The sequence below is a fragment of the Charadrius vociferus genome, unplaced genomic scaffold, assembly GCF_000708025.1.
Source record: "Charadrius vociferus isolate BGI_N301 unplaced genomic scaffold, ASM70802v2 scaffold19, whole genome shotgun sequence".
NCBI lineage: Eukaryota > Metazoa > Chordata > Aves > Charadriiformes > Charadriidae > Charadrius > Charadrius vociferus.
In genome coordinates this window covers 5,402,049-5,414,131 of record NW_009650173.1, presented here as the reverse complement: position 1 = coordinate 5,414,131, position 12,083 = coordinate 5,402,049, and the positions used below count along the sequence as shown (strand labels likewise).

The window sequence follows — 12,083 nt, the reverse complement described above, 5'->3', positions numbered from 1 at the left end:
AAGTAACCCCGGGGTCTAATTGGTTGATATCTAATAACCCCGGGGTGGGGCCTCAGAGAGGGAGCTATTAATAACCCTACGGGGTTATTAGAGGTCAACCATTAACCCCCCGGGGTTACTTGACGTCAAACTCCCTCTCTGGGACCCCCCCTGGGGTTATTAGAGGTCAACCAATTAGCCCCCCGGGTTACTTGAGGTCAAACTCTCTCTCTGGGGACCCCATCGGGGTTATTAGAGGTCAACCAATTAGACCCGGGGTTACTTGAGGTCAACTCCATCTCTGGCAAATGCCCTGGGTTCACCTCAATTTAACCAATTAGCCTGTGTTGTACTTGTTGTCAAACTCTGATGTGATGCTACCTCAGAGTGATCCCCAGACTGTGTGTTTGGCATCATTTAACGCTGGGGATTAATTTCTTTACCTGAGATGACCCCATCATTGTCCCCATAGGGTGAGTTTGCCCTCCAGTAACCCTGTATGCTGATTGGTGTACCCCAGTGTATTTCCCAAAGCTTCATGTTATTGTGGTTTTTTGTGTAACGGCTTAGTTTCTTCTTTTGGGTTTTCTTGAGGAATCCATTTCTGAATTCGGTCTTTTCACCGTGTCTCCACAGTGCCCGTACTTTACCTCCCGCCCTTACCCTCGGCTGCCCGGTGGGTTTGCTTTCCTATCTCCACCGTCACATGTTCGAGAAAAGTTCCCTGAGCCCACCCGTCCCTGTGGCCATCCCCACGCCCCCCACCAGACTCAGTTATGCCATTGTCCCACTTGTACCAGTGCCTCTCCACTTGCCTACACAGGATCTCTGTTCCGCTGCCCATCCTGTAGTATCATCTAACGCATTCCAGTTTAATTGGGAAATGTGAGCTACTGCTGCCTTTAGAGCAGAAGGTTAAAAGATGTCAAGCTCTGACTGGTACAACTGAATCTCTGCCTATGTCTCTCCATACATACCTTTATTTTTACATAGTGCAGATACAGATTTGGTGATTCGTTTAAAAGACATAAGCACAGTTTGAAACTTCAAAACCACTATCTACTGGCTTGACACTCATTAACAGCGCACATCGCCGCACATCATTAGTCTTTAATCACCATCAACACGCAGGTAAACAATCAGTCCTTAACAAGCTTGTCCTAAATTAACCAGGAGTATAAACCCACAGAGCGCTGGTACGCTGGGCTGAGCAGTTGCGCCGTGGCGTTGGTGCTGTGGTTTGTGCAGCTTTCGAGGTGAGGGGGGAGAGTACTTTTTTTGGTGAAGGAAACCAGACCTCAGTAGAATACTTTCTCTTTTTTTTCCATGTTGGTTTTTTTTTTCCTCATTGCTTGTTGGTGTTTTCTTCTTCTTTTTCTTCTTCCTTTGGAATGGAGGGGGCCAGCCCACCTCCTCTTGACTGAATTGTTTCATTTTTTTCAACCAGGACTTGCTTTGTGGTGGTGTTTATTTTCCCAGCATGTTCCCATTGTCTTGTGGGATTACTTTAGTTTCACCAATCATCTTCTCTACCTATGGTGCATGTGGGTTTTTTTTTCTCTCCTTCACACTTTACTTCTACTTGTTTCCTGTATTTCACGTGTGCAGTTGTCTTCCTCATTGTACTTACTAATTCTGTGTACGTTTTTTCTTAGCTATTTCGGAAAATGCCAATTGCTGATTTTGCTATTCGAATTTATACCGTGCTGTAAAATGCTCCCATACAGTTACTGGTTCCATTAGCTCGCTGTGTGTATGTCTGTATTTAAGGCATCTATCTTGCTTCTACTTCTTCTGTGCACCAGGCCGCACCACTTTGGCTACCTTGCTCTGTGGTGGGTGGCTGTCTAATCACAGCGGTGAACGTCCCTGTTGGACGTCCCCTCTTGAAAGACTATGTGTTTACTCAAGGTGGGGAAAAAAATCAAGAACAAAACATCTTGGGGAGGTTCCCAAGACTTTAGATATGCGTGTCCTCGGACGTGAGTAACTGGAGAGGCTTTCCATCAGCAGGCTCCCAAGACTTCGTTTATGTATGTCCTCAGACATGAATAATTGGGCAGGCCTTCCCCCATTAGCTGCCATCTGCTGTTGTGGACCACAAAAAGTGGAGAAGCAGCTGTTGTCTTTTCCTGACCCCTCTCTGAAAGGAGGGCTCCAGCAGCACCGTGGGCCTGAAGGGCTGCTCTCCCATGCGATGCTTTTCTCTGGGCCAGCGCCCGAACGCCTGTGCGAGTGTTGCAGGAGCTGGTGAGGCCTGGGCTGGGAGAAGTTGCCCCCTCTTCTCTCCTGGCTGTACTTCTGAACTCCTAAGGGAAGTCTTGAGACTTGGCTTACTCTTCGGTGAGCGTGGGCATGTTCCCTCACCGTTTGCCATGAACCATCCAATGTCCTGCAAATGAAGAGTGGTGAGAGACAAGGATTAAATTCCTCGTCATCACATCTCTGCATCTCACCTGGGCAAAGCTGAAGGTTGCCTGAAATGGGGAGGAATGAAGTGGAAGGCATGGGACTTCTGTCCTGGGACAGAAAGAGAGCAGGAAAAGAAGTTATTTTTAGGTGCATTGAAGGGACTCGTTAGCTCTGTAAACATTTGGGTCGTTCCTATGGCTCGTGCTGGAATGGAGTGCCTCCAACAGAGGCTAAGATTACCTGCTCCATGCAAGATTCTTCCTTAGACCCACTGATAAGAATTCCTGCTTACCTTTGTATTCAAGATCTTATGAGAGAGGGAAAATCCCAGTCTTGACATCTCAACTCAAGTCAAGGTCTCAAAATCCAAGTTTGCCTCATGAAGGAGGAAGGAAATGAACAGGAAAGAGGACCCAAAATAAACCACGAAGAAAAAGAAAAGCAAGAAATAATAAATAACTGCACAGCCTAGAATCTGAGTAAAGTCAGGCAGAATCCAGGTGCACTCATGCTTTAATGCCCAGACACAGGGGTTTTAGCAAAGCAGAGCAAAAAATACCTGCTGGGAAGATGGGGCTAGCTAGCCTCAGCTCAGTCCTGGAAGTCTCCCTCTGCCTGGTGGGAGCTGCCCTCTTCCCATCTAGTGCAGCAGTTCAGAGGATGCTGGTTTTGGTGGCCAGCGCACGCTCGAGTGATCTGCAGTGACACACCAGGAGTTGCAGGCAGCACGCGCTCCTGGAGATCAAGGGACAACCAAAGGCTTTGCCCTAAGACCTTGGCTACAGTAGCTGAAGTTAGGGCTAAAGCTTCACCGTGCCTTCGATGGCGACCAGGTGCCAAGGTCAATGCCGGAGGAGTTGTGTATTTTTCCCCTGGGGAAGCCTAATCAGGGGCTAATCCTGGGGCTCAAAGTTGGCAGATTGGGACTTACGCTGCAGGCAGTCACTGTGCCGTCCCACGGCGTGCCCGGGGGCTTCATGTCCACCCACCTGGCGACACGTAACAAGCCTTTGCCTTTGCCAGGTGCAGCCTCCAGCACTGCAATCCAGATTGCAAATTTAAGCGCGTACAGTTTTGTTGAAAGCAGAATACTGTAGGTGTAATTTTTAGAATTTACTTATGTTGGAAGATGAGATTTGGATTGTGCAGCTCTTCATAAACTGAGAAATCTGCCTAGATTTCATGATGATATGTAATTACTACCTTATTTTGTCACTGTATGCTTATGTTTGTCCCTTCTGCAGGCTGTCAAATAAGTACAAATGGATATAAGGCCATGTTGTCTGACACCAGAGTACATTCTATCTCTGAAAATAATACAGTTAAGAGAAGATAATTGATTTTCTTTCTCGTCATGACCCAGTATTTTAGGGTTTTTTCCTCTTTCTGTATTAGGTGACTTACCTATTTGAGAACTCTCCAACTCAACCAGAATGTGATTGCTTTAGGATAGGTTATAAGATTTTTAAAAAGCATTATTCAATCAAAGCCAATAACCATTATAGAACTGCGATACTAGAAAATAGTAATAAGAATTGGGCACGCATTAAAAATCCTCTTCTCTAGATAAAGGTAGAGACACACTGTTAGTGAAAGGAACAGAATTAGCAGTATTTGGGCAGCTGTAAATGCATAAAAGGATGAGGCTAAGCAGCATTTAATTTTAAAGCCGCACAGATTTTCACTACTTTTAAAGCTCTGGATGATGTGCTGTGCAGCTGCTGCTGGTTTGAGGTGACAAAAAGAAAGAAGAGGGGAGCAGCTACGGGTCTGAAGGAAAGTCAGATTCAAAAGCCCTTTTCATTCTGCTTGCAAGTCTGTACCTGCCTCTAACAAATGGCTGTGGGTTTCCACCTTTCATATCACAAGGTCAGCAAGCAAATGTTTCATTATGGTATAGCAGTTCCAACACTCTTCTATTGTCATATGCTCTTACAATCAATTTACTTTGAGAATGGGCATGACATAGCTACATAACTTCTTGCTCATCACTCAATATTTCCATCATTTTCTTTACCTTCTGGCAGCGCTTGGGTTTGTTAAGATCTTGGGCTCTCCTTTGCATCTTCCTCAAGGAAGATAAATGCTCACAAAAACACCTGCAGAGGAAAAGACAAGGAATTACACAAAAACACCTGCAAGAGGAAAAGACAAGGAATTATGCCATCCTGCAGAATTTAATGTAACTGAATATGACTTCATGAAGACAAATCTACAAAAGAAAATTGGTCACTTACGCAATTGATGTAGTTACTCTGCTTCTAAGCTCTTATACTGATGTGTGTCTTCTCCTGTTCCTTCATCAGGAATATAATCTTTTCATTATTATATATCCATACAATAACACCTCTGAGGGAGATCTCAGGTTGCTCCGTGGTATTTTACCCTAGACAAGAAACTTTCAAAGCAGTTTTAGTTCCAAATTTTCACTCTTGTGCTTCACCAGTACAGGCAGAAAAATGAATATGCACAGTTCTGATGTACTGTTGACAAAAAATATCCCTTTCAAAAGGTCTTTCATTCAACTTCTGAGTTAAAATTTCTTTACTGCAATGTTTTGTGGAATGTCATGATAAAAATTGCTTGTTATCCATGCAAACTCAGGGGCTCAGTTTCAGGTGGTTGACTGTAGGACTGAGGGCATATTTACAGATGCGTAGAAAACCCATTAACTTCTCGACTGTGTCCTGAGCTTTGATTCTAAAACAGCTACGCATTTGTTTCTCTATTTCTTCCCTTTCAGAATGCCAGTACTGGGGCTCAGACCTGCAACTTCCCAAAATACCTTTTGAAGAAATCATGTACAATGATGAAAGCGCATACAAGTGGCTGCGCACCCTAAAGAAAGTAGGAATCGTGCTACTAACAGGAGCTGCTTCGAGGCAGGGAGAGTTGGTTAAACTTGGCCACAGGATTGGGTTCCTGCGTCTCACTTTTTATGGGTGAGTTGGGTTTTTAATATCCTTGCTTTGCCGCCTATGTAATCACCTCTAACATATTTCACTTCAGTTTGCTGGACCTCCTTTCTGGATTAATTTATTAAAACAAGGGACATTTTTTCTTCTCCGCATGTTAGAAAATGTGGTGTCAATTAGTGTTCTGTGGGACTGGATTGCTTTGCTATCACGGGCAGGGTATGCAAAGAGCGGCAGCTATAACATCAACTGCTGAGAGAAGGAAAAATGCCTGAAAACTGATGAAGTCAAATAAAAGATAACCACAAGGTAGCTGTACTTATCTATACCACGGACAAAATAAAAAAAAACCCTAATCCAGTCCCCTTCTGAGTAGAGGAAGTTAGCTGTACTGAATCTTCTTCTTCGCCTGATTTTGAGTCATGAAAATAGGTACGATTTAGATGATGTTATTGTGTCTCACATCACCAAGAAGATGGGCAGAGTACCTATTTTCCTGCTTTCAGCTGCATCTGCTCCAGGAAGTCACAACCAGTCCCAGTAAGCATTTTTTTTCAGACTGCTTTTTTGCAAAAGTAAGAGCTCAGCCTGCAGGAGTGCAAGCAGGAACTTGTAAATCATCCTTTTGACGGCAAGAGGTGGTGAGCTGAACCTCTACCTCCTCAAGCACCTACTAGGTGAGTAAACAAGTGATGATGGTGGGTCACGTCTTGCTGAGCTGCGTCAGTGACCTCCATCTAGCCAAGTAACGGAGGAATGTTGTTAGCTAACGTATCACCCTGTCCCTCACCCCCAGCTGTTGGTATAACTTTTTACAATGCATATAAAAATACCCTACTACTTGGATGTGTGCTTATTCTTAAAAAAAAGCAATTGACAAAAATAGATAGTAACACTTAAACATAGCGGTGATGTCTTGATGCCTGAATAGCCACCAAAACCAGAACATTCAGAGTTTTCCATCTGAAAAGGTCCCTTCTCCCCCATAGTAGAATAAAAAATTGGCAAGAGTTCTCCTTCGCTTGGATTTACCTCTCGTTCAGACAATAAGCAAACAAACCACGTGGGTAATACCCAGTGTCTCCTCCTTTGTCTAAAAAAATCTGAAATAAATAGAAGCAGGGAGAAAAATCCAGCCTTGGCCAGAAAGACCACATTCCCTCAAGACTACAAATCGGAAGGAAAGATTTTCGGCCCCTTAACACTCCTGCTTGAAGGGACATATGGGCCCGGCTGGAATACGCGGTGCAGGTGAGGTTGGTAAGAGCGGCACTGTGATACCCGGAGAAATACATTAGCTCAGAATGTTAAGGCGGGGGGAGGTGAGCAAAAGGTCCCTTCTTCGAGCTATAATGGCTTTTTTCACATCCTCATTTTGCAAGTTTTGACCGATCATTAGCTATGGAAAAAGATGTCACTGCTGGTGCCAGCTTTTAGATTAGTGAACAATTTCTAAGAGCCAGAGAAATAGCTATTGCGATATACTAGCAACTTCTAGCCGTGCATAAATTACTTCTTACCTAATCGCCATCCTTCATTTTTGTTTCATTTATGTTGAAAGTCAACCTGGTTTTGCAGAATTCTGTCTCGTGCTTCACATCATGAAAGCTGGCTCAAGAAATCTAGAAATTAGCAGAAACTGAAGTGAACTCATAGCATGTAGAACAGCTTGTGAGAATGGCATTTATTTTTTTTTCTATTGTCTTCCAAAAAAAGGGGATGGAGCGAATAGTTGCTTTATAATACCATTAATATTATGAAGCTTTTTTGTCGATTCCAGCAGCCATGACAAATATTTGTAAAGCTTCAAAGGGAGTAATGTATAAAGATACTGGTGTAGTTAAGATAATGCAATTTCATTAAGGTGTGGTTTCCCCATTCTGCTTACTGTGCCAGAAGGAAAAGTGGTTTTCAGAGTTAACTGGGATTCCGTCAGGTTAATCCTACTGAAATAAGTGGGAGCAGAACCCCCCTGCTCAACTTGGAAACCTCATCCCGTGCTACGGAACATCTTCTACTGTTAAAAGCATTCCTAATGTCAAGCACTTGTATGTTTGGCAGTCTACTATGGTCTCAATTTAAAACTTGCATCCTTATGAAAATACTGCTGCTTTCTATTTCTGTTTTGACGTGATCCTAATAACAGGTACAAGGAGATTCTTAGGGGTATCCAACTCTGATCATGTCTGAGGGTGTTTCACAGCTTTCCTCAGCATCTGAAGGATGAAACATTCATTCTGTTTGTATCCAGACAGCTGTGCAAACATTTTGAGTTAGGAAAGAATATAACAAGGCCCAGATAACAACAAAAATAGTTGGTTCTTTGTTAAAGCATACCACTAAATGTAAATATATAATATGTCCAAAATGCCTCAGGACAGCGGGGCGGGGGGGACACGGGACGGGACGGACGGGACGGACACACCAACCCAAAAAACCTAAACAACAACAACAACAGAAAAATACCCACCCCATAGAACCCCTTCAACATATGCTGTGGATTTGTGTTTGGGTTACAACAGAAACAACAGATTCAGACTGCCCCAGGGGAGCCTTGCCAGTTATCAGTTGTGCCATCAGAATGATTTTTTTTCCAATTAAAAAAAGTTATTCTGGCCCCTCACTGACTCTTCCGTAATACAATTATCAACAGTGATGATTATTAAATGTTTCATCTTGTTTAAAGTCAGTTTGAATTAATGTTTACTCTCCTTAAGGACAGTTCCAATAAACGTAATTTGTCAGGATGAGTTCTGAGTCTTTTAGGTATATAAATACATATATATATATTTAAAAGTGTTTTAATACATCCTACAAAGAACTTCCCACCCATTCATGTTCCATACAAGATCAAGGTTGAAATGTGCCCTTGGTCCACACCATTTGAGCAAGTGATGGTTAGAGCTCCTTTCACTGTTTAAATCAGATTTACTATTGGTGTTGATTAAACCTTATTTTTATGTTTTCTTAAGTATTGGAGTTCACAAAAAAGGAACGATAAAAGGCTGTAAGTCTCCTTGCTTTTCCAAAACCTATTTGCTAATTCATGCACTCACTAGGCTGCAGCAAGAGGGTTTCAAATTTTCCAATTGACTACAAATTCTGCATTTAAAAGAAAACACACTGAGTTAGAATATTTAGTGTAGTTGAATTTTGTTTTTTGGTTGTTTTTTTTTCTTTTTTGCTTTTTAGACACAGCTGTAGTATTTGAAAGTCTTGAAGTCTGATTTACATCATCCTAATTGAGCCACCGCAGTTAGACTTACTCTAGGTCATTTGACAGTTGCTAATTATGTTTCTGTGCATGATTAGGTTGATTTTGCAATATTCAATTAAAATCTGATGAGCATAAGGTGAAAGAGAGCCTGACATCCAAAGACCGGGTTCGCAGACTAGTCTGGATGTCAAGTAACAAAACCCAACTCCTCCACAGGGTGAAGTCAATCTGCTCCGTACAGACCAATGTCCGGCTCCGAAAACAGAGTGTCTGTGCTGGTGCTCAGGGACAGGCACGGGTATAAAAGGGGGAGGATGTGTACGATACCACGTGCGTATTGGCAGAGCCAAGACTTCTAGGGGGACAACCAAAACCGTTGAACACACTTTGTTTTTCAGAACATGTTGCCAAGTTGCAAGGAGAGAAAGTAGCTGTACGCGCAAAAGCAGGCTGCCTTTGCTGCTGGGGTCCAGAGCCAGACTCAGTGAGCGGGTTTGGGGCCAGCACGCTATTCCTTGTGTCTCGGCTTTCAGTTCTTCGGTTCAGAGATGGGACACTGTTTAGCTGTGCCTCCAAGCGGCGCTGTAAGGATGCTTTGTTAAGGCTATACAGTAAAGGCGTACCTATTCAAATATAACACTCACGGTTATACACAGGTGAGCTGCCGGAACGGTACGTCCCCGTTGCCCTGCCAAGGAGGTGTCCGAGATGAATACTGCCCGCCATCGAGGAGTTCTGGCACTGGATGAAGTCTATAGGAAGCGTTTTACAAAAGCATCATCTGTTGGCGTGTGTGTGTTACAGACCACTCCATGGTTTGAGACGCTGCTTCGGAGCATTGTCTTCTCAATGCATTGCAAGAAGGAGTAGTTTCATCTTTTCCCTCTGATTAAGAGGAGTTCCTTTAATTGCAAAGACTGTAACTAGAAAGTTGAGTTGCAAAATACTAAACCCGCTCAAAAGAGTTGCTCTCCCTTTTACTGCACTGCTCTCCACCAATTCTCCTTCCTTTCCTCCCTGGGTAGCTGCACACGTGTTGCAGCCTGACATCTTCAGCAATGTTCAGCTGCTCTCTTTGCCATACTGGTGATGTTAATGATTAATGCTTTGAAATTTTTTTTAAATGACTCTTCAGATCATGTTTTTTCCCTAAGAGTCTATTTAAAAAAAAAAAATAAAATAATAGGGACGGAGGAATTCCTCAAATACTGGAAAAATACAAACAGTATCATGCATAATCTTTCTATTGTTAAGTGTAGTCGTTTAAGAAATTATCCATAAAGTATTTTTAAAAAATTAAGTCACAAAACTAGTTTCAAATGCTTTAACACAGATGTGTATGAAGTGGTAACATGCTAAACATAGCAGAAAATAGTTAGAGAACTGTATTCAAACAGCTTAATAACCCAGCGTTTCTTAAATGTGTAATTCATCACGTGAAGTCTTGGAAAAGACTTCAATAGTTTGGCCTTATTTTTGGATATTTGGAGGCCTAAGTGTTTTATAAGGAAAAAACTTCTTATTTTTTTACTATGCATAGCTGGAACCCAGCCCAAAAATATTATGGAGAAGACAACTCCTAATTTAACCCCTTCCCTTTTCAGCTGTAGTCATTGTAGTGCTTGGTCTTGTTGCTTTTACATATTTCTCATGGTAGCAGAAACTCCATTGAGTTTTCAGTCTTAACAAACAGACTTAGAGCAGCATTTTACGGTCTGTCTCTTCACTTCTGAAACAAGTTCATTTCTTACTGGCTTCCAATTCTGATGTGGCTTTTACAACTGTCACAAAATAATAACTTTGGGTAATTCCCTTGCTATTTCACTGGCAGCCAAATACAAGGCCTACCAAATATTATAAACAAAAGGATAAATTTGGAATTGGCAAGCTTGCCAAATAAAACATTACCTCAACAGGGCCATGAATTTTAAACTGAAATGTAACGGCAATGAATATAACCCCGACACTTGGGAAAACAAAAGGCTTTTTTCTTGTCTGGACGTCTCTTTGGTACATGCTGCATAAAACGTCATTCCTGTAAAAAGTGGAAACATTCCCTGTATGTAACAACACCAAGGGGCTCCACACTTTTAAATTAACCTTTTTCTTTATGTCAGGGAGGCACAACTCTATTAACAAGGTCTCCAGTCATACCATGATTCGTTTCTCTGGCTCCTCGTGCCCCAGACCTTGTTTCTCTGCCCCGTTCTGAAGCCTTCTCCAGGGCTTGGAGTGACACAAAGGGACCCCCAGTGCTCCCACTGAAACAGCCAAACCATCCGCACCTCCCAGGGGGCTTCACCTGCAAGAGAAGGGCATGGGCCCCAAATGGCTTATCAACAAGACTTAGATTTCTAATAATGTGCAAGACCAGATGATTCAAGTGTGGCTTTGGTCCCTAGAGCAGTGGTTTTGCAAGGCTGAGGACGTAACAGACGGGCTCATTTTCGGCTCAGGGAGACTGAGCTTATGTTGCCACTTGATGCGAAAAATTGCTACACCTGCCTGGTGCCAAATTTCCTCCTCTGTCAAACAGCCTGAGCAATTGATGTTGAAATCTGACCCTAATTACTAAACCGTAAACCCACCCAACCCGCTTTGCTCTCCCAAAGGGCCACAAGTCCTCTGACATTACCCACATTTTCCTCTGTTACTTCTCGTGCGCTCTCCCCACGGCTGAGTTCATACTCACTTGAGACTTTGACAAAGTAAGGGTGATTTTTTTTCCCGTTCGGCGCTGAGCTCCCTGGTCGCATCACTTTGTCTGTTTAATCATCGCTGACTTCAAGTCGGTAACTTGAGCTTTGACTGAAGCTCCTCACATGGAAGGAAAGCTCCCGGGGACCAGCTCCCCTCGCCAAGCATAACAGCACGGGAGCGCTCATCGCTTATGCAAAACCTTACAATGATTTTAAAAGGTACTACCATTCCAGCAATGGCAGATATCGCATATAAACAAGACAATTAAAATGTGTTAAATTGTTTTAGAACCATTAAGTGACACTGGAGCCTCTTAAAGATAAAGTGAACCTAGCTACCTTCAACACTAACGACAAGGGTGATACAATCTGATGGGTTTTGGCTGTAAAATTGGGAACTACAGAATCACAGAATCACAGAATTGTCAGGGTTGGAAGGGACGTCTGGAGATCATCTAGTCCAACCCCCCCGCCAGAGCAGGGTCACCTACAACAGGTTGCACAGGACGGCGTCCAGGCAGGTTTTGAATGTCTCCAGAGTGGGAGACTCCACCACCTCTCTGGGCAGCCTGTGCCAGTGCTCCACTACCCTCAAGGTAAAGAAGTTCCTCCTCATGTTAAGATGGAACTTCCTATGTTCAAGCTTGTGGCCGTTACCCCTCGTCCTATCACTGGGCACCACTGAAAAAAGACTGCTTCCTTTCCCTGGCATCCTCCCTTTAAGTATTTGTAAGTATTAATAAGATCCCCCCTCAATCTTCTTTTCTCTAGACTAAAGAGACCCAAGTCCCTCAGCCTTTCCTCATATGAGAGATGTTCTAATCCCCTAATCATCTTCGTAGCTCTTTGCTGGACCCTCTC

The 12,083-nt window shown here is 43.2% G+C and overlaps 1 protein-coding gene across 1 annotated transcript in view; it reads left to right on the top strand.

The window, feature by feature from the left end:
- Positions 1-5,121: 5,121 nt before the first annotated feature.
- The window catches only part of BBOX1 (butyrobetaine (gamma), 2-oxoglutarate dioxygenase (gamma-butyrobetaine hydroxylase) 1), a 14,792-nt gene continuing 7,830 nt past the window's right edge, over positions 5,122-12,083 (top strand). Inside the window, exon 1 of the mRNA XM_009892687.1 lies at positions 5,122-5,333. Coding sequence (XP_009890989.1) covers positions 5,191-5,333 — 143 coding nt within the window. The 5' untranslated portion in view covers positions 5,122-5,190. The remainder of the gene's footprint in view (positions 5,334-12,083) is intronic.